Source organism: Odocoileus virginianus, chromosome 1 (assembly GCF_023699985.2).
Source record: "Odocoileus virginianus isolate 20LAN1187 ecotype Illinois chromosome 1, Ovbor_1.2, whole genome shotgun sequence".
Lineage (NCBI taxonomy): Eukaryota > Metazoa > Chordata > Mammalia > Artiodactyla > Cervidae > Odocoileus > Odocoileus virginianus.
In genome coordinates, this window is record NC_069674.1 from 98922956 (window position 1) to 98946504 (window position 23549).

Genomic DNA, 23549 nt, shown 5'->3' on the forward strand with positions numbered 1-23549 from the left:
ACTTGACGACTGCTTTGCTCTATCCTGGGCCAAGACAGGCTGCCTCGGTGGTTTTCCTCTTCAGGTCTCACAACTATGTCATGCTTACAGCAGGAATACCGGCACCAGCCTGGGCAATGAAATAGAAGCCTGGTGGAAATAGGGGCACCGAACTCCCCTCCTCGCCCAATTGTACTCTCATGACTTTTCCTTATAAACTCCCCAAAAGCAGTGCAGCCTTAATGCATGCATCATACTCCAATCTCCCCAAAATAGAACGAGCATTTCCCCTTCTTTCTTATTCCTCTAGAATTATCTCATCCTTCATTTCTTCCACTGATATCTGCTGAGCCCTTTGTGCCAAGCAACTGTATTGGGCATGGAGGTAAAGAACACACCTTCTAAATGTCCATCAACAGAGGAATAGATAAAGAAGATGTGGCACATAAATATATATATAATAGAATATTACTCAGCCATAAAAAGAACCAAACAATGCCATTGGCAGCAACGTGGACAGACCTAGAGATGATCATACTAAATAAAGTAAGTCAGATAAAGAAAGACAAACACCATATGATACTGCTTATATGTGGAATCTAAAAAAAACAAAACAAAAAGGGTACAAATGACGTTATCTACAAAACATAAATAAAGTAACATGTAAAAAATAAACTGATGGTTACCAAAGTTAATGGAGGCAAGGGATAAACTAGAAGATTGGGATTGACTAATACTACTACTAATGGAGAAGGAAATGGAAACCCACTCCAGTATTCGTGCCTGGAGAATCCCATGGATGGAGGAGTCTGGTAGGCTACAGTCCACGGGGTCACAAAGAGTCGGACATGACTGAGCGACTTAACTAACTACTACTAATAGACTTCCCTGGTGGCTTCGAGTGTAAAGCGCCTGCCTGCAATGCAGGAGACCCGGGTTCAATTCCTGGGTTGGGAAGATCCCCTGGAGAAGGAAATGGCAACCCACTCCAGTAGCCTTCCCTGGAAAATCCCATGAATGGAGGAGCCTGGTAGGCTACAGTCCATGGGGTCACAAAGAGTCAGACACGATTGAGTGACTTCACTTTCACTACTAATATATATAAACTAGACAACCAATGAGGACCTACTGTATACCACAGGAAACTCTACTCAATACTTTATATTCTACATGAGAAAAGAATCTAAAAAAGAGTGGATATATGTATATGTATAACTGATTTACTCTGCTTTAAACCTGAAGCTAATACAACATTGTAAATCAACTATACTCCAATGAAAATTAAAAAAAAAAAACATACACCTTGCCTTCAAGAAGATCGAACCTAAAAGGAAGACATTTAAGTAATACTAAAGTATATTAAATAAATTAAATAATGGCATGATAAGGGGAAGACAGACTACGCTCAAGGGATACGAAGAGATGTCACCCAGAAGTGGAAGTATGAGCGAGGTGGCCCTTGTTTGCAGTCCAGAAGTAAAGCAAACAGAAAAGATGGCATTCAAGGCACAGAGACAGCATGCACAGGCCGTGCAGAGGCCTGAGGCCACACGATGCCTTGGAAAATGCAAGCGGTTTGGCCTCTCTTGGATATATGAAAGGAGGCATGAGGAGGAAATGAAGGGAGAGGAGGTGGTCCACACAGGGCCACTAAGTTCCCATTTATAAGATACCACCATGAAGAGAAAAGGAAGATCAAAGAACTTTTCAAACAATCAACAGGTTATGTAAGTTTCCACCTCCTCCCTCCAGACTGGCTTACATTTTTCCAGCAAGTTAAGAAGTTCTCCTTCCCCTGGGGGTCATTACAGAACTTGGCATTTCTGAGATGTCTGGCCTCATCTGGTCATTCAAAGCATCTGTCGGGTGCCTAGGAGGGGCCGGTCACTTTTCTCGCTGTAGTAAAGACACAGAAGACTGGCTTCCTAACTAACGTCAACACCTCACGGACAATCAAGGGAGAGGTTAATATTAATAACACAAAGCAGCTGTAGTTTGGAAGGGAACCATTTTTTTCCCCTTTCTTATTACCCAGGAGTAAAACACATGTGTCTAAAATGTTTTGGGGACAGAGATATCCTGCTCCCCAAATCACTATTTCCTATTCTCAGCTTTCTTCCTCTGCAACTAATGACCTAAGCAGGGAGGGAAGATCTAAACTTGTATTAAAAAAGCAGTGTTCATGCAGACAACATTCCTAAATCTTTCTGCTTTAAATCATTCTCTGGACTGTTTCTTGTAACAGATCATTATGATCACAAATTAAGAGAAGGTTCATTATAGTACGTAGTGGTGAAAAGAGGCTTAAGCCTGGGCAAGTCCACAGTACCTTCCCTTCCATTTTAAAGAGTAAAATGAGAACATGTCAAAGACTGAATGCATAAGAACTCCATTAGATGCAGAATAGATCAACACTCTGAGACCATTGGTTCAAATATTGTTAAATTTTCCATAGTCGCATAATGACTTAAAAAATAATCAGCATTCCTTCATACGCCATGGGCAGTAATGAGCTAAAAGGGATCTTATGGGCACCAGAGCTTTAAGTATTTTATCCATCCAGGAGCCTCACTGGGTCATAAAACTCAGAAGTTCATTGTTTCCTGACCCTAAACGGCTGCAGTCGCCATGAAAACAGCGCCATGGCCCCAGCTCCCAAACTGGAAGCCGACTCAAACCCGCCACGTGGAAGAGCCTCCTGTCCTGCCTCTGTTGGCTCCCTTCACGCTGCAGGTGAAAGGGGGTCGTGGGGCACCCCTGTCAGCCAGGGGCTGGACCACTCAGGTAGCCAGAGAATCATCTGAGGTGAGAGGACCATTTGCTGAACTCAAATCCAAAGTTCTGCCCATCTAAACGTGTCGGGGATTGCTTCACTGTCTACAGGGACAGTAGCTCACTTTCAGCTTAAATCTACATTGTGGAATTTGAACCATCGAAATGCCCATCACCATAAAAAAGCTTTATGAGCCTTGTTAACAAAACAGAAAGAACTTCTGCCAAGAGCAGAGGAATAAATTCCTTCTTTTCTGCTGCTTGGACCACAGCATAATGAGGGGTCCCAAGCCCTCTCTGCAGTCATAAAATGGAAAGCCCAGGCTCCTCCTTCTGATGTGTTCCAGTTTAAAAGTTTAGAGTTGATGCCTTTTCATCCTTAATTTATCTTCCCTTGTAAATATTTCTGTTCCATTTCCAATATCTAAAGTCTACACATTTCCAAAAAACAATTCACTCCTTCTCCAATTTCAACTGTAGAACTTTATGTTATGGGTCAAATTTGGGACTAAATAAACATACCTCAGGCTACAGTTCTGCAAATACCTCTGGCAGCAAATTAACTCAAACAAATGTTTTGGTTGGGTGGTGAGGCTGTTTTTAATGATCTTGCTGATTTGCCTGGAGGCCCAGGGATAGACTAGGTGAACTCCCAAAAGCTTTCCCAACTTTGTATTTTCTGCCACGTTAATGTACAGTTCTTAGGTTCGTTGAAATAGTTGGTTTAACATTTCACCACCAGAGGGTGCTACTTGTTAGCTTCTAAAATGCATTTCATACTCACACCTGAAAAATGGAGGCCTTTCAGCCAAAGAATCCTCACCACACCAGCTGGCATTACCCAAGACAGGTTTTCAGAAGGCCTGTAGTGTAGGCAGCACTCTCCTTCAAGGAACCTGATTTCACTTGTCTATTAATGTTACGGGTTGAAAACCAAAACTGAAAGTCTCTGTAACTTGCACAAACCCAAGTGCACGGATTGATACACGCTGTAAACCAAGCAGGCAATGCAAATCCTTTTTCATTTTCATGGCTTTTGTATTTACTACACAACAACAATGAACTCAGAAAGCTAACATCCTCTTCACTGCACCAGACAATAAAATAACAAAAGAGAACTTGCTCAGCTATGACAACAGTGCTATCCTCTATCAATGCAATATTCACTTATCCTATTTTAAGTGTATACATCTCCTGCTTCTGCTTTGGAGCAATTTAGCTTTGGTGTCATTATTCACTTCTAAGATGCATTTTCATTGAATACCTTCAACTTCCCTTATCAGTGTATTTTTTACGATGTACTGGGATTTACATGTACTTTTTCCACTTGATATTTTCAGGAAAGCACAAAGGAGGCAGGGAATTCAATTCCCATTCCCCTCCATGGAGCTTGCGTGGAAAGTCTCTTTAAATTATGGTAAGAAACTCTTAGTGTGTTGCCATCTGAATTGGCAAAGCAAGTCAGGGGTCAGCAAAGTTTTTCTGAAAAGCGCCAGATTACAGTCAAGACTTTAGGCCACATGGGTCATAAGCGCTCAACTCTACCACACAGCAGGAAAGCAGTCCTTTGGATAGGTGGGACTGGGTGTGGCTGGATTCCCAAACACTTCACCTCGAGGAGCAGGTGGGGTTTATAGTTTGCTGACACCTGTAAATGATGAGTCTAACATATACACTCTTACCAATGAAATTCAGAGAAGTTTCTATTACATTTTCCCATGGAGATATTCCCTGTCCTCGCACAGTGCTGATAAAGTGTGGCCTTACTAAGTGACCCATTTGAAAGTTCACGATCCCCCTGGAGGAGTACCACTGGGTTTGCTCTCCATCGTTTCCAAAACCAGAGCCCTAAGAGACTTCAGCTTTTGGTGTGTCTTTATATTTGTGTCCCGTAAAGATGTCTTATGGTAAGATACAAGGTCAGGAAGAAGGATGGGGCTCCCTGGCCATTTCCCCAGAGATCACATGGAAAGTAAATGAAAGACATCACTTACCTTCAGACTGATGTGTGGCCAGAGGAGTCTGGGTCTCCTTGGAGTAGGACACTACCTCCCTAGGCAGGAAATCCACTTGGGTGATCTTCGACACGCCCAGCTTATGCAGTCTCCGTCTGGAAGTAACAACGTACAAACACTTAGACACGGAAGGCGTTCCTCACAAAAGATCTATCAGGAATAAAACAAACGTCTAAAATAAATAAACCCCAAACATCCACAGCTTCTCAGCACAAGGAGCAGCATCATGAAGTAGAACTGGGCCTGGCCTGGAAGTCTGGACACTTGGTTTTGGCCATTTTGCTGCTGCGTTGCTGGGTGGTGTTAAGTGCCCCCTCAGACTGACCCTCAGCTCTTCTATCTGCAAAACTGGATCTTCTCCACTTCAAACGAGACCCTCCTTCCCTTCTGAGCAAATCTGATTTTTCTCAGTTAAAGGAAATTTCCATTTGTAATACAGTGTTTTCTAGTCTCTTAGACAAAAGGGATAAAAGAAAACTAACACTTCTCAAATCCGAAGGAAAAAGAGATGACTGCTGAGAGGAGAAAACATTCTCTACAATAGCAATGAGAGGATGATATTCCAGCGGGGAGCATAACATCTCCCATTTCTCCAGAAAAGGAACTAATACAGAGCGGTATGTGAATTTGTTCAGATATGCTGATACAGCACAGATGAGTGAAAACGGTACTGGGCAAAGAATGATCAAGTTTTAGTTCAGAATTGCCAAATGAGCTGTGAACACGTGAAAAATCCTTTCTGAATATTTATGGAGCACGTCAAGTGTTTTCAGATGTCCTTCACATCCATTATGTCAACTGTCTTCATGACCCTTCTATGAAGCGTGTGGGCATATTATCACCATCTCCATTTCATAGATGAGGAAAGTGAGGTTCAGGAGGAGACATGCCCAAACATATGCAACTCATAAATGGCAGAACCAGGGCTAAAATTGATGTTGGTCTGGGCCCTGGTCCAGTGCTTTTGCCACCAAGTCAAACTCCTACCTCGGGTGCTTAATGGTAAGTTCTGAGTTACCCCTCAAATCTGAAGTGCCTCCTGCATCACCCAGGAAACATCTACTCGTGGGGGCAGTAGAGTCTGGTGGTTAAGCACACAGACTAGCCCACCACTTGAGTTATGTGTGTGAGCTTGCAGAAGTTACCCAATCTCTCTATGCCTCAGTTTCCTCATCTGTGAAATGGGGATATCACCAGCACTTAGTACCAGGATTATTACAGATAATGTATATGTGCCACATATATACAATGCATATGCCACATATGTATTACATATACACATGTAACAATTTACACACATATATATTTTTAAATAGTTTCTGAAACATTATTTTAATATACAGATTTAGTATCAGTATTGGACATGCTTTACTATATTGCTTTAACATTTCCAGGAAGGAGAGTATATGTGTGTCTCTCTGATAGAGAAAGGAAGGCTACACAGCCATTTAGCCAAAAATCCATATTCCCTAGCTTTCGAGAATCAATAGCAGCACACCTTATTCATATCATTTTTTGAATTATTACTAGCAATGGTACAGATTCACTGTAATTTTTCAGTAGACAGTAATAATCAACTGAAAGAAAATGCATACCATAGCTAGGAATTTCCAGGTACCATTTCCCAAGCACTCTAGGAAACAAAAATGTCTTCTTTTTTACAAACTACAAAAATAATTGAAGTGAAACCTAAGAGGAGCACAGAGTAGACACAAATAAAGGCTTGTTTAGAGAACAAGCCCCACTGGCCGTCTCTGCAGCCCCACTAAGCACGACTGTAGCCCTACTGAGCTCCACAAAGGCCTGGGCCATGTGGCCTGACTCACTCAGATGTCTGGACCACACAGCGTGCAGGACGGTGAGGCTGGGGACCCAGCACTCCCTGGCAACCTTCTCACACAGAACACACAAAATATACTAGAAAGAAAATTACCAAGCCAGGGAAAAGGCTCCAGGTTTCAGAGTAAGAAATTCAGGTATTGTTTTAAATCCTCCTTGGGTCAGAGAAGTGTGCTTTTCTACCTGAGATGGGTCTTTCTTGAAGCATCTGAAGAAGAAAACATGACTCGACAACCCAGGACTGCTTGAGGCAAAGCCCCTCCTGCTGCTGAAGAGCTCAGAGCATCGTTCTGAGGCCCCCTGGAAGTCCATCTTCATCTCGGGCAAAGAGATGGAAAGGAGACATGGGCTGGCAGTGCACCCCCGCCCCTTTGAATCGGGGTCCCACCTGGCACAGAGAGCTCACCCTAGGGTTTAGACTCCACGGGCATCTGTGAGGCCCAGAGGTCCCCACAAAACCCCAGAGGAGACACCTGTACCTGCAGCCAGGAATCCCAGTGCATCTCGCGAATATGATGCAAGCACAAGCTGTAGGCCTGCTTGGTCGGATGACCAGCCATAGGCTCTGGGCAAGAAGCTGACCTGCAATTTGATAATCCAGCATGGATCATCCGCAGTACATCAAAATTGTTAAGCCACGTGTTCAGATACAAACTGGGTTCAAATCCTCGCTTTGTCACTCACCAGCCAAATGGTGTATAAAACCTCTGGACAAGGGACAAACTCCTCTAAGGCTCATGTTTCTCATTTATAAAATGAATACATGTCATTGAACAATTGTGAAGATTAAATGAAGCTAATATTTGTAAAGTACTTAATTCGGTGCCTGGCACCTACGTAGTAGGTGGCTTTACTTTTATTTTTCTGGCTGATTATAATATGCTTTCTATTTCAAAAAACAGAGAATGCTGATTTATGAATGCTCTAAGTTGATTTTCTAAAATAGAAGATTTGAAGGTTATCTCTGACAGTAAAACATAAGCCTCACACTCTTTCTTCTCATGGGTACTTGGGTATGTCTTGGCTACTTGAGAGTGTCCACTTGGTTTTCTTCTAACTAAAAGTATCATTACTATGAAAATTCTGTTTTCAAAACAGCTTGAAGTGGCATGAGTACCACACAACTGTTCCCAGCTCTAGCCATTCCTAAACATCTGGCCAGAAGGTGGCGCCCTTCCATGGCAAAGACCTTCCCCTTAGGAGTGTTCCTCAACTGTGTCCCCAACCTCTGGGTCTCTCCTGGGCCAGCCTTAGGGTCCGTGTGTCTCAGCTGATGCAAAAGCTACCTGTGCGTACAACCCTGTGATAGAGACTTTCAACTTCCCTAAAACACTTCTACAACTCCATCCTCTGACAAAATTATCATGTCACTATGTCTACAAGATGAAATATATAGTATCTTCCTTAAAATGACAAATACAGCGCACTGTATTTCTTACTTTTGCTCAAAGTCTTATCAGCCCGTAATTCTTTTATTCATGGGTGCAAATTAAACTACTCAGCAAAGGAGGGGGGAAAAACCACATTGTAGAATTAACGCTACTATAATTTCTCTGCTTCTAATGAGGGTCTAAATTGCACGTGGACTCTGGGAGACCGTTGCTGCTGCCCCCCCCCCCCACCTGCAAAGCTCATGCCCTTGCTACTGCCCACACTTCCACCATAGCCCCTGCTGCCTGTCATGCCTTCTTTTCATGTCTGACTTGACTGCAGACTTTCTTATTTATCCCAGGCTAATTTATCTCATTGCACAGAGGCTTAGGTCAGTGTCAGGTACGGAGCTGGCACAGAATAAATGTTTGAGGAAGGAAGAAGAGAATAGGAAGAGGAGAAAGAAGGCATGACATAAAAGGAAAGCTGAGAATTCACTTACCTATGCTGTGGTGGACATGGCATTATCATTAAATTATAGGGTCCAGCAGCCTGTGTTTCAGTCACCCCACCACCCCTGCCAGTGATCACGATTCTGACTAAAGGCTGAGCAGCACTGATTCTGAAATATTAGAGTGTACACACAGAAGTTTCATTGTTTTCAGATTCCCCTGGGCCGCTCCATCTTAAAGGATGAGGCCTCAGCCCCAAAGAGCAGGGATGGGATCTCTGGACCCAGCTTGTCAAGTGCTCTGAGACAGGCAAAGATGAGCAAAGATGAGTGAGAGGGTAAGAGGATGGATGAGTGTCAGACAAAGGAGTCTGCAGCATACAAAACATGAAGGGCCTGATGCGGAGACAGGAGACAGCCAGCCTCTGGCCAGACCCCTGGTATTTGTCAAGTGAAGTAAAATTCAAGCTTTGTCCTCACGCAGACACTCCAAGGTCAAAGCTAGTGGTAAAAGCTGAGCTCTGCTAAAGCAAAGAGACAAGGGGCCCACTCCTGAGGTCAAGGAAGACATCCCCGTCTGCACACAGGAAGAAAGGCTTCTTGGGGGTCAGAAAGGGAGGGGGCCCCACCCCATAATAAGTGTGGACATGCACCCTTAGGCCTCTGCAGTGGGATCCATCTTAGCAAAAAGTTGTGTATGCATCTTGGGGAGGGTCCATGGACCAGTCAGGTGTGAAGAAAGAAACAGGATAATTGGCCAAAGGTAAACAAAGGCCCGGAAGGTCTGTAAGAGCGATTCATGGCACCTCTGTACCGCACTCCTCCTTGCCCAGGAAGCCCCTGCTCCTGGGTGTGTGGTCTGCCTACTGTCTGACTGCGCTCCTCCTCATTAGAGAAGAAGGCCCACACCCTTTCCCTGGAGTGTGGATCTCTGCCCTGCTTCTGAGTTAGATAAACAGTTTTCCTGTGTGCCCTCCCATACGTTGTGCTGTGTCTCGAATAATGAACTTTGTGCCTGCTTTTAGTTTTTGCCCCCTTGAAACATTCTTGCTTCCAAACAGGGGCAAGAGCCAGGGCCACTGCGCTTCTAGCTTCCAGCCCCTGGTGGTTTCGTGGCTAGGATTCTTGGTTTCCATCCAGGTTGTGCTGTGTTGTGCTGTGCTTAGATGCCCAGTTGTGTTCAGTTCTTTCCAACCCCATGGACTGCAGTCCACCAGGCCCCTCTGTCCAGGGGAATCTCCAGGCAAGAATCCTGCAGTGGGTTGCCATGCCCTCCTCCAGGTGATCTTCCCAACCCAGGGATTGAACCCAGGTCTCCCGCATTCCAGGCAGATTCTTTACCATCTGAGCCAAGAGGGAACCCCTCCATCCAAGTTACCCAGGTTTAATTCCTGGGCAGGGGACTAAAAGATCTTTCTTCATGACCACGCACTGCTCTCTCTCTCGGATCAACACAAGGGTCTTACACTAGATCTAAAACTAAAACGTCAGGCAGGGGATCTGAGAGGCGCTGGGCAATGAAACCACAGATCCCTTACTCACTGACTTGGCCTGGTCCTAAAGTGGCATGGGGCCCCCATCTCTCTGGGCGAGGGCTGAACTCCCCACTGCAAGCCCTGGAAACTTCCTTTCCACCTGGTCCTGTCGACTTGGCTGAGCAAAGCCATACTGGACCAGAGGTGAAATGTTTCTTCAGAAAATAAAAGTCGGGTCTTGATAAAGCATAAAAGTGGAAACTATTTGAAGTTTGGGAAGATTATCTGTCAGGGCTCAGGGTGCTGAAATTTCTAGTTCACCACTAGCAGAGTTTAATCCGCCCAGGTTTGTCCATTTGCCCTTGGCCCTCAGGCGGCTCAGTGGTAAAGAGTCTGCCTACAATGCAGGAGATGTGGGTTTGATCCCTGGGTCAGGAAGATCCCCTGGAAGAGGAAATGGCAACCCACTCCAGTATTCTCGCCTGGAGAATTCCATGGAGCCCAATGGCCTACAGTCCATGGGGTCGCAAAGAGTTGGACATGCCTGAATATACATGCTTGCTTAACTTAAGACATTATGCATCACAAGAGGAAAATGACTCCCTTGCCTGAATCACTGTCCCCATTTCCCTTTCTGGTTCACTTGTCATGTCTTTGCCTATCCACCCACCATAATGGTAGCATCACTTTCTTAGCTACTTGCAAAGTTTCATTATCCAAGGACGACGAAGCCAAAAGTGTGACTTCATCAGGGTCTATGATGTCTACTAAAGTAGAAAAAGGTTGGAGTTATGCAGACTTATTCCCAAATAAAAGGATGAGAAGCATGCACATAGCTATAAACTCTGTGGCTCTTCTCCCATTTCAAACATGAAGGAGATTTTAAGAGAAACCTTACTGATATTTTAAAATGCAGTTAGTACTTTAAACGTTACTTTTAATAGTACAAAGAAGAAATACTTGCAAAGCATAGAGTTATCTACCAAAGTGAGATACCTTGGCTTTGTCCCTGTTTTTAAAAGGCCATATTCCTTTCAAAGTCAGGAACAAGAGAACTTCAGCTTCTGAAGTCACTGCATCTGTGACCTGAAAATATGGAGGCAGTTGTGTTGTGCTAAAAGTACGGAGTGCTAAAAAAAAAAAAAAAAAAAAAGATTTCAAAGAAACTACTGTCGAGGTGTCTCTAAGAATTAAATAGGAAAATTATTTTGACATGACACAGACGTGGGTGGTGGGGGCTGGTTTGGGATGGCACAGATCAAAAAACACAGCTCTTTGATCAGAGAATTAAGATCAAGGCTGTCTTAATTTTTTTATTGAAATAAAATTTACATACTATAAATATCCCCTTTATACAATTGAGTGATTTTAGCATATTCAGAAACTTATATAACCTCACATATGTACTTGCACAGCCTTTTCCTTACCTCCAAAAGAAATCTTGTATTCACTGAAATACAGGAATCTCCCCTCTTCCAGCCCCTGGAAACCACTAATCTACTTTTGTTTACTTTCATATAAGTGGAATGTTACAGTATGTGGCCTTTTGTGTCTGACTTCTTTCACTTAGGTTAATGTAGGTCAAACCAGTCCGTCCTAAAGGAAATGAACCCTGAATATTCATTGGAAGGACTGATGATGATGCTCCAATTCTTGGCCACCTGAGGCAGAGAGCTGACTCACTGGAAAAGACCCTGATGCCGGGGAAGACTGAGGGCAGGAGGAGAAGACGGCGACAGAGGATACGGTTGGATGGCATCATTGAGTCAATGGACATGTGTTTGAGCAAACTCAGAGACAGTGAAAGACAGGGAGGCCTGGCGTGCTGCAGTCCATGAGGCTGCAGAGTCAGACACGAAAGAGCAACGGAACAATAACAGTCTCAGAATGTCAGTCCTTTTTATTTGTAAGCAGTATCCCATTGTATGGGTACACCACATTCATTTTAATCCACTCATCAGCTGGTGGATATTTGGGCTGTTTCCATTTCTATCATTAGTTATGCTGCTATGAACATTTATGTACAAGTTTTTGTGTAAGAGTATGGTTTCAATTCCCTTGAAAATGAATTCTCTTTGAATTGGTATATATCTAAAGTGGAATTGCTAATGTTATATGGTAATTCCAAAGAGTCGAACATAACTGAGTGACTAACGCTTTCATTTACAGTAATTCTATGTCTAAGTTGTTGAAGAACTGCCAAACTGTTTTCCAAAGTACTTATGCATTTTACATTCTCATTAGCAGTATACAAAGATTCCAGTTTCTCTAATCCCTGTCAACCATTATTATTATGTCTTTTTCATTATAGCCGTCCTAGTGTGTGTGAAGTAGTATCTCACTGGAATTCTGATTTGAATTTCCCCGACGGATAATGATGTTCAGCATCATTTCATGTGCTTATTGACCATCTATATGTCTTCTTTCAAGAAATGCCTATTTAAATTCTTATCCCATTTGAAAACTGGGTTGTCTTTTTATTGTGGAGTTGCAAAAGACTTTCATATATCCTGGATATTGCTCAAACTATCGCACAATTGCACTCATCTCACATGCTAGCAAAGTAATGCTCAAAATTCTCCAAGCCAGGCTTCAACAGTACGTGAACCATGAACTTCCAGATGTTCAAGCTGGATTTAGAAAAGGCAGAGGAACCAGAGATCAAATTGCCAACATCCTCTGGATCATCAAAAAAGCAAGAGAATTCCAGAAAAATATCTACTTCTGCTTTATTGACTATGCCAAAGCCTTTGACTGTGTGTATCACAACAAACTGTGGGAAATTCTTCAAGAGATGGGAATATCAGACCACCTGACCTGCCTCTTGAGAAACCTGTATGCAGGTCAGGAAGCAAAGTTAGAACTGGACATGGAACAACAGACTGGTTCCAAATTGGGAAAGGAGTACGTCAAAGCTGTATATTGTCACTCTGCTTATATATAACTTATATGCAGAGTACATCATGAGAAATGCTGGGCTGGAGGAAGCACAAGCTGGAATCAAGATTGCTGGGAGAAATATCAATAACCTCACATATGTAGATGACACCACCCTTATGGCAGAAAGTGAAGAGGAACTAAAGAGCCTCTTGATGACAGCGAAAGAGGAGAGTGAAAAAGTTGGCTTAAAACTCAACATTCAGAAAACAAAGATCATGGCATCTGCTCCCATCATGGAAAATAGATGGGGAAACAGTGGAAACAGAAACAGACTTTATTTTGGGGGGCTCCAAAATCACTGCAGATGGTGACTGCAGCCACAAAATTAAAATACGCTTACTCCTTGAAAGAAAAGTTATGACTAACCTAGACAGCATATTAAAAAGCAGAGACATTACTCTGCTGACAAAGGTCCGTCTAGTCAAAGCTATGGTTTTCCAGTGGTCATGTATGGATGCGAGAGTTAGACTATAAAGAAAGCTGAGTGCTGAAGAATGGATGCTTTTGAACTGTGGTGTTGGAGAAGACTCTCGAGAGTCCCTTAGACTGCAAGGCGATCGAACCAGTCCATCCTAAAGGAAATCAGTCCTGAATATTCATTGAAAGAACTGATGTTGAAGTTGAAACTCCAATACTTTGGCCATCTGATGTGCAAAAATTACTCATTTGAAAAGACCCTGATGCTGGGAAAGATTGAAGGCAGGAGGAGAAGGGGACTACAGAGGATGAGATGGCTGGATGGCATCACCAACTCAATGGACATGAGTTTGATAAACTCTGGGAGTTGGCAGTGGACAGGGAAGCCTGGAGTGCTGCAGTCCATGGGGTCACAGAGTCGGACACGACTGAGCGACTGAACTGAACTGTGTGCTCTGTTGCTCAGTCATGACAAATCTTTTGTGACCCCAGGGACTGTAACCTGTCAGGCTCCCCTGTCCACGGGATTCTAAAGGCAAGAATACTGGAGTGGGTTGCCATTTCCTCCTCCAGGGGATATTCCTGACCCAGGGATCGAACCCACGTCTTCTGCACCTCCTGCACTGGCAGATGGATTCTGTACCACTGTACCACCTGGGAAGCCCTTATGAGATACATTATTGTATCTTATGAGATACATTATTTGTAAACATTTAATCCCATTCTGTGGGTTGCCTTTTCACTTTCTTAATGATGCCTTTTGAAGTACACAAGTTTTAAATTTTAATGACGTTCAATTCATTTATTTTTCTCATGAGCTGCTAGTGCTTTTTGTGAATTTAAGAAACCAGTGCCCAATCCAAGGTCACAAAGGTTTACAACTCTACTTCCTCCTAAGAGTTGTATAGTTTTAGCTCTCACATTTAGGTCTCTGGTCTGTTCTGAATCAGTTTTGCATATATGTGAAGCAGGGGCTCAACTTCATGCTTCTGCATGTGGATATCCAGTTGACTCATGCTTAATTTTTCTTAATGCTCAGTGGCAAGATTGTACAGGGAGCAGAGGAAGGCTTTGCCATGAATATTGCTCCTTGTTGATGCCCACGGGCCTCAAAAGCACTGGCCAAATCTGACTATATGAGGACAAGATTCAAGAGGAGGGACTTCATCACCTGAGAGCTTTCCAGGGATCATGAACGCTTTCCGAACACTGAGCACATCGTCCATCCTATCATTAGCATCACCGAGTTCTCCTGAATCAGTTAGATACAATATGACTCTTTCTGATGCTCTTATTTCAGACCAAGTGAATTAGATGCAAACCTGATGTCCTGCATTTCATACTCAAGGTAAGTGAAGGAAACTGCACTGATATTACAATACTATCTACTAGACTCAAAAGGGAACCCGATAATATCAGAGATCCACACTGCTACAAGTATTAAGAAGGCTCCTGTGGGAATTTCACAGATGCTACCAGCTAATCCTCAAAGATGCACTTACATCAGAGTTGATGATTCAGTTTCTGACCCTTCACCAATACTGGGAGTAGACAAGACTCACATTAATAGACTTTTTTAAATGTCACAGTACAAGATGCTATGTGAAGGCACAGAAAAGCCACAGTAAGAATATACCAAGCATCTAAGAAACAGTTCAAATTTTACAAATTGTGAATCACAAGAGACTCTCTATAATGGGTCTGCGAGTAGAAGTCTCAGAGTGTTCAGGGACTGGAAACTATGAAGTTGAGCATATACTGGCTAAAGCTGGTGGCAGGAGTGTGGGCAGCAGATAAAGGGGCAGAGTTTGGAGCCTGGATCGAAGCCAGTGTGCTGCACTCAGAAACCAGGAAATAAAAGGGGCCACTGTACTGATGGGTGGTCTCTGGAGCAGGGAAGAAACCCAGAAGTCAAGCAGACAAATAAACCAAGTGGATGTTCCCAGAGATAAGGAGCTATTTGGCCAGATGCCAAGGCAGATCAAGGCCAGGGAATAAAAGGATGTCTACGCTGGTTCCAGACTCAACCCTGCTGGGTTTTCATCCATGCTTGTCTGCATGTGAGTGTTTCATCCCCAAGAGACACCAACAGTGCTGCCAGGGACTTTGTCTCCTAGTGCTGCTTATAAAAGTCCTTGAGGTTTCTCAAAGAAGAGCCCCTTAAGATAGTGAGAGTGATAATGATGCCATTTTCTACTTTGTCCAAAAATGGTATGTGGGCACCTCCACTGTCCTTGACAAGTGGCACAGGAACTCTTTAAGCCAACATCATTATCAGCAATGACACACCATCTCTGAGGCACAGAACCAGGCCAGCTCCTTGCAATACAGCGGTCAGGGAGACCACAGAAAGCAAATAAGAATGAAAGGTAACAGAGAATAAGAGCCAACATGAGCGATTCGCATTGTAAGTGGGACAGAAGACTACAATAGGCAGATTTCTATGTGTTTGGGTAAACAAAACAAGTTTCACTGAGAACTGAAGGCCTGAGCTAAGTCTTGTAGGAGCGGTAAGACTCAGTCATGTAAAAAGGAACGAGGTGGTGTTCTAGGGAGCAGATCCCTAGAACAAGATCTAAAGACTGAATTCATATTTGATGCCTGGGAGACCAGATTTTCAGAACAGAAGACTTAGTTGAGTAGCAGCGGAAGATAAATTTAGAGAGTAGTCCTAAGGCCAGATAATTTGAGGGCTTTAAATCTCAGGCTAAAGAACTTGAACTTTACGTTGTAGATAATGAGGAGTTACTGAAAGTTGCTAATACTGAAAGTTGCTAAAAAAGTGACAGCTTCAAGGCAACATTTAAAATGAAGCAACTATGTGAAGAGGGCGTCCCAAGTGGTGCAGTGGTCAAGAATCTGCCTGCCAATGCAGTAGACACAGGAGATGCAGGTTTAAGCCTTGGGTCAAAAGATGCCCTAGAGGAGGAAATGGCAACCCACTCCAGTATTCTTGCCTGGGAATCCCATGGACAGAGGGGCCTGGTGGACTACAGTCCACAGGGTCACAAAGTCGGACACGACTGAGCACACACACAAGCTGTGTGAAGAGTAGAGCCTGAATCTCCCTCTTTGACAAATGAGCAACCAGGACATGCCGGGGGCCCTAGTAAGCTAAGTGTAAAGGAAAGGCGGAACTGAAAAAGGACCTTCCAACAGACAATGGGTGGCTTCAGTAACTAGAGAACCCAGATGAAGCATTAATTCAAAGGGGGACAGCCAGAGGCATGACTCCTGGAGCTGCAACCCTCAGTGAAGACAACGTGGAGACGAGGTCCAGGGTGATGAGAAAGCGCGGAGAGCTGATGCTACTGGGAACAGAAAGGAAAGGCTGTAGGCGGGTGATGCTGGAAAAGAATTAAGGCAGTTCGCTTGCTACAGAGGGTGAAAGAAAAGGAATGAATTGGAGATTATGTCAAGGTTTCATGCCTTACGGGAAGAAAGTAAATAGTGTAACTGGAAGACACTGGGGAATCCAGAGAAATATCTGCTTTGGGATAAAAATGAGTAGCTCAGTGGATGAGTTTATGAGTGAGGAGTTTTCCAACTATATGAAGCTTAAGACCAAAGCTATGAAAAAAAGATAAAGGAGAAAATGTGGTCCTGGCAACCAGCCACCTAGAGGCACATGAGAAAATGCTGCATTCATAGAAGAAAAGTGCACAGAAACTCCTGAATTATGAAAGAAGTTGTTAAAAATGACAAAAGGTCAACTTATTTTCCCAACACTGTATGCTGGTGTAATAAGGTGTGTGACGTCTCCAGGACTGGCTCCTAGAGTTGTGAATGGGACTTCACAGGGAGGGAAGGTGGAGATGGGGTACCACACGGAGGAAATGAGCCCAGCATCACAGACCCCCACATGCAATTCATCCTCTGTGTTCAGAGTAGGTGTTTTTCTCCCAGGGCTGAGAAGCAGCTTGATGGTTGACCTTTGCTGATTACCTCAAGAAGGATCGGTTTCCATTATCTATGTTCACATTCAAAAAATCATTCCAGGAAGTATTTATTTCATTTCCATGATATTTGCTTCTTACTGTGCAGAGATATTGGCTTGGCGGCTAAATTATTTCTCCTCAATAGAAGCAAATGTCAAGTCTGGTTCAGTCAACAGGCACAGTTAAACGGTCTGCCTTCAACTTCATCACACAAGTAAACCTTGCAAACTCCCAGGTTGGGAAAAGAGTCAAAATAGTCATGGTTATATAGAGCTTGGCAATATTGGTGGGAGCTGTGCTATCAAGTAGCCACTTTATAAAGGAAATTGAAAGTTTAGAATTATAAGATCAGAAGGTATGAAAATGTGTTCTCAATATTGCATATAAATGACAACAATGATATAAAAATTTTATAGACTGGCGTTTAATTGACTTAATATTTATGAACAACCTTCTGTAGAAGTTGTAATGTAAAGGTATAAAATTATAGAAATATATAGAAATATATAGTCACTGAGTACCAAAGTGTAAGCATACATCCTTCCCAACTGGCCATATTAATTTTTCTGAAATGGAATAAAAGAGGAATATTATTTTATGAAAATCCAGTTGTGAGCACAGAACAGAAAATATCCTATAATTGCTTACTCAAGGTTCTTGAGGGCAGAGAACAAAGACCAGAAGGTAACAATTTCTTAAGAAATGTTTAGGGACTTAATAAACAAAGTACTTTTTCCCTCTCTTGTGCCAAAATTTTGACTGGATCTGTTAAAAACCAATTTATCAAAGTTTTTCATGGGTCAGGATTCACTGTATATTTAAAGATTCTGAAATGCATTTTACTATTACATTTTGATACACACACACACACACACACCCCTCGCAAGCTGATGTTCCATATTCCAGTTTCTCTAGAAAGTATGATTAGGTTATTACTGAAAAGGCAGAGATTGTCAGTTGGATAAAGAATACAACCCATATCATTCTCAAGAAAATTCCAGGCACTGTCACATAGAAAACCTTAAAAATTAATTCAAATCATAGATTTAAACATAATGCAAAATAATTTCTGACAAAATATGGAGAATAAGCCTAAAGAGGGGTACTTCATCAAAAGCTAATGAGGTTATTACTATTCCGCTAGGCAAATGAAAAATAACTTTAAAACATGAAAAGAGCTCTAGAACTGGCGGGTGAGGTCTTCCCAAACACCTTCCACCATCTCGAAGGATATGTTTCTTCTGGTGCCTTTACAGAGCTGGTTTAAATTCTGTTCTTAACAGAGGGATCACTCTGCTTCGCCACAGCAGTTTGAGATGGTGCCTGGTGGATTCAGGAGTATGATTCACTCTCTCTCTCAGCAGAAAAGAGAGGTGAAAGAGAAGGTTGAGAGAAGAGGTCGCCACCTTCTAACAAAGTCTCCCAAGGACTGAAGGACTCTCTAAGTCCCTCTTTGAGGTAAGGAGCAACCAAATCCTTTTTCTCATTCTCACTTTGATTCCACATATCTCAAAAATCCTACTAAGAGTTTAATGTACTAAGACATAGAGGAAATATAATTGTGAGGCTTCAATAAAATCAGACGCCACTAAATATTCCTATATATTAAGCCTAACAATTTGGAGCGAAGGGCAACGAAACACCCTTGGGGCTCACTGATTTCTACTCCTCACTGAGAATCTCTGCCTCCCTCCCACCACAACACCCCTTATGTTGACTCAGCACATCTCCCTAAAGACCAGCAATCTCATGGTGGAATCTGACCTAAGGTCCCTTCGTAAGACAACAAAAAGACATTTAAAATACAATCCCTGGAGAAGGAAATGGCAACCCACTCCAGTATTCTTGCCTGGAGAATCCCCTGGACAGAGGAGCCTGGTGGGCTGCAGTCCATGGGGTCGCAAAGAGTCAGACACAAAAAAAATAAATAAATAAAATAAAATACAATCCCTCCCTCAAAGTTGTCCAAATATCAATGAATTTATTCATCTGCCAGTCAGTACAGAGTTTTAGATCCTATGATCTTTTAACTTACTCTTTTTATCCTATTATTTCATTTTTTACTTTGACCATCTTAAAACTTACTTAATTATTATAGTTATATTATAGTATTTATTATATTTTATATATTATATTACAATAATTTATATCATTAAAATATTAAATAATAATGTTTATGTAATTATATTAAAATATAATATTCATATTATATAATTATACTTTATTATAATTATAAATATATAATTATTATAATTGCCTAAGAAATTTAAGTATTTGGGGTACTTTCATAAGCAGTTACTTGGTAAAACATAGAGAATTTTTCTTTATTCACAATTTTCTTGAAGTTATTTTTTTCTCCCTTATTCCTCTATTCTGGGACCTGTTTTGCTGATCACATAGTTAATATAACAGCATACAAAAGTGACACAATGTTGGTGCTTCTGGTCAATATGACCAGATTTATCCTCCATCTGAAACAACTCCCAGAAAGGACAGAAATTTGAATGAAACAACAGTTTGCAAGATACTAGAGGTTAAGCAATGAAGGAAAGCGACACATAAGAGCAGAGAAACATAAGACAAGTCCTATGCTCCCTAAGTTTACTGCACTGACAGCTTTAAGGCCATGTGTGGTGCAGCAGGGAAGATCTCTCGAGGTTTCAGCTTAGTATCCTATGATCTTTCATATGATCTTCTATAGGATACTAATGAGGAAATTACCTGAGGCCAAGGGAAAAACTACCCGGAGGAATTAGAGGTAATAGTTTTGGGCATGCACACAGGAACACAAATGTTCCTGTTTCCACCCACCCAGGCAGGAAACCCTCAAGGTTGTATAGAATGCATATAAGGATCTTGCCTCAATACCAAAATTAATTAGTCATAGACTGAGCACTGCTCCAGTCCCAACTAACAAACCATAAAAGAATTTGAAAGAATCAGAGTATTTTCAAGTGAACTGACCATATCTCAAGATTTATAGGAATTCCAATATATCTAATACCTAGCCAATAGTCACAATGTCTGATATTAATCAAAAATCAGCATACATACAAACAAGAAGGAAAACATAACTATAAGGTAGAGATAAGTCAATCAATTGACACTGACCCAGAACTAACAGATGATGGCATATCAAAACCACAATAACATAAGCCAAAGATGTACATTATCAACACTAAAGCAACCACAAAAATAATAACATGAAGAAATATGGTTAACATCAAGAAGTAGTAAAATTGAACCATAAAAATGCAATAATACAAAAGAAAGTTCAAAAGAATATCAGGAAAGAAGAATATATAGGATAGAGAACAGATATTAATATCACAGTGATTTAAATCTAACCATATCAATAATCACATTAAATGTAAATGACATAAATACTCCAACTAAAAGGCAGATATTATTACAACAGATTAAAAATGCAAGATCCATTTATATGATGCATATAAGAAATGCACTTTCAATGTATAGCAACAAATAGGTTAAAAAAGTGAAAGGATGAGAAAAGATAGACCATGTTAACATATGTCAGAAGGAAGCTAGTGTGGCCCTATTAACACCAGACAAAGGAGCTTTCAGAGCAAAATTTATTACGAGTGATAAAGAAGTTCATTTCATAATGATAAATGAATCAATTTATCAAAAGAGTTATAAGAATCCCAAACATTTATGTACCTAATAACAAAATTTTAAAATACAGGAAACAAAAACTAATAGTATTGCAAGGAGAAACAGAAAAACTCAAAATTGTAGTTGGAAACATCAACACTCTTCTCCCAATAACTGTTAGAAGCCATAGACATAAAATATATAAAAGACTGGAACATCGCAATCATCCAACTTGGTCTAATTGACAAATTTGGAATATTTTACCCAATAAGAACCTCAGATATGTAGATGACACCACCCTTATGGCAGAAAGTGTAGAAGAACTAAAAAGCCTCTCAATGAAAGTGAAAGAGGAGAGTGAAAAAGTTGGCTTAAAGCTCAACATTCAGAAAACTATGATCATGGCATCTGGTCCCATCACTTCATGGGAAATAGATGGGGAGACAGTGGAAACAGTGTCAGACTTAATTTGGGGGGGCTCCAAAATCACTGCAGATGGTGACTACAGCCATGAAATTAAAAGACGCTTACTCCTTGGAAAGAAAGTCATGACCAACCTAGATAGCATATTAAAAAGCAGAGACATTACTTTGCCAACAAAGGTCCATCTAGTCAAGGCTATGGTTTTTCCAGTGGTCATGTATGGATGTGAGAGTTGGATTGTGAGGAAAGCTGAGTACTGAAGAATTGATGCTTTTGAACTGTGGTGTTGGAGAAGACTCGAGAGTCCCTTGGACTGCAAGGAGATCCAACCAGTCCATCCTAAAGGAGATCGGTCCTGGGTGTTCATTGGAAGGACTGATGTTGAAGCTGAAACTCCAACACTTTGGCCACCTCATGCGAAGAGTTGACTCATCTGAAAAGACCCTGATGCTGGGAGGGATTGGGGGCAGGAGGAGAAGGGGACGACAGAGGATGAGATGGTTGGATGGCATTACCGACTCGACGGACATGGGTTTGAGTAAACTCCAGGAGTTGGTGATGGACAGGGAGGCCTGGCGTGCTGCGATTCATGGGGTCACAAAGAGTCGGACACAACTGAGCAACTGAACTGAACTTAACTGAAGAACAGAATACACACCCTTTCCAAGGGCACACCGGATTTAGTAAGAGACTATACAGTGAATCATAAGTCTCAACAAGTTTAAAATCATATACAAATAATATATCAAGTATGTTCTCTAACCATAGTAGAATTAAGTAATAAATCAGTAACAGAAAGATCTCTGAAAAATCTCCAAATATGTGTAATCTAAATAACACACTTCCAAACAACTCATCAGTTAAAGATGAAATAAAAAGAGAGATTAGAAAGTGTTTTTAACCAAATGAAAATGATAACAACTATGTAAGAATCTGCAAGATGACATGAAGTTAATGCTTTAGGGAAATTTAATAGCATTAACCCCTATATTAGAAACAGCACTACACACCTATATTATTCTCAAGTCACTGACTTCTGCTTCCACTTAAAGAAACTAAACAAAGCATATTAAATAAAAATTAAGCAAATGAGAAACAATAATTAATATCAGAGTAGAAATCAATCAATGAGAAGGTAGAAAAACAAGGAATATCAATGAAACCAAATGTTGGTTATTTGAGAAGATCAATAAAATTGATAAACATCTAGACATATTTATCAGAAGAAAAAAACACAAGACAAAAGTTGCCAATTATTATTAAAGAGAGAGGTAATTACAGAGTTTGAAAATAATTAAAGGAAGATGAAGGAGGGTATATACAATTTTAGGCCAATATGTTTGTCAACAGAGACAAAATGGACATATTACTTCAAAGAACACAAACTGCCAAAGCTCACTCAAAAAAAGAAAAAAAAGATAACCTCAATAGCTCCATTACTGCTTAAGTTATTAAATTTGTATTTTTAAACTTTTCCCAAAACAAAATTCCAAATTCAAATAGTCTCACAAGTGAATTACATTCTATCAACTATTTAAGAAAGTACTACAAATTGATGTCCCTAAAAGCATGATTCATAAAAGAACAAAGTTGAAAGCTGGAATTTATCAAATCAAAAATGTTTCCATTCTTAAAGACACTATTAAGAGAATGAAAAAGGCAAGTGACAAACTGGGAGAAAACATTTACACATTATGTTTCAGGTAAAGGATTGTATCCCAAATACATAAACCTCTGTAATGTGAAACCAACAACTCAATCCATAAACAATAAGTCCAAAAATTTAAGCAGACATTTCATCAGAGAAGATATTCAAATAGCAAATATGCACACAAAAAGATAACCTAGCTCCATCAGTCACTGGGGGAAATTCAAATTAAAACCACAATGAGATACCATTATATTTCTTTAATAACGGTAAAAAAATAATTTTTCAAAAAGTCGAAACCAAGTGTTGTCAAGAATGTGGAGGAACTGAGGCTCTCAGAATACACTACTTGTGAGAACGTATTATGGCAAAACTATTTTGAAAACAGTTTGACAGTTTAAATGCACATTCATTATATGCTTCAGCCATTCTACTTGGTGATACTTAAAAGAAATGCAAACATATTGGCTAAAAATATTTGTACATAAATGTTCATAGCATTTTTATTTGTAATGGAAACAGCCCAAATGTACGTCAAAAGTGACTGAAGAAATGAACTGCGATGTATCCATACAACAAACTAGCCAGCAAGAACAATGAATTATTGATACACACCTATATGAATGAGTCTCCAAATAATAATTTTGAGTAAAAGAAGTCAGTCAA

General features: G+C 41.1%; 1 protein-coding gene across 7 annotated transcripts in view; it reads right to left on the reverse strand.

The window, feature by feature from the left end:
• DYNC1I1 (dynein cytoplasmic 1 intermediate chain 1) overlaps positions 1 to 23549 on the reverse strand; it is a 371384-nt gene that overhangs the window by 272029 nt on the left and 75806 nt on the right. For all 7 annotated transcript variants that reach the window (XM_070471269.1, XM_070471279.1, XM_070471273.1 and 4 more), the window contains one exon: positions 4746 to 4861. In XM_070471269.1, the coding sequence (XP_070327370.1) occupies positions 4746 to 4861 (116 nt within the window). The remainder of the gene's footprint in view (positions 1 to 4745; positions 4862 to 23549) is intronic.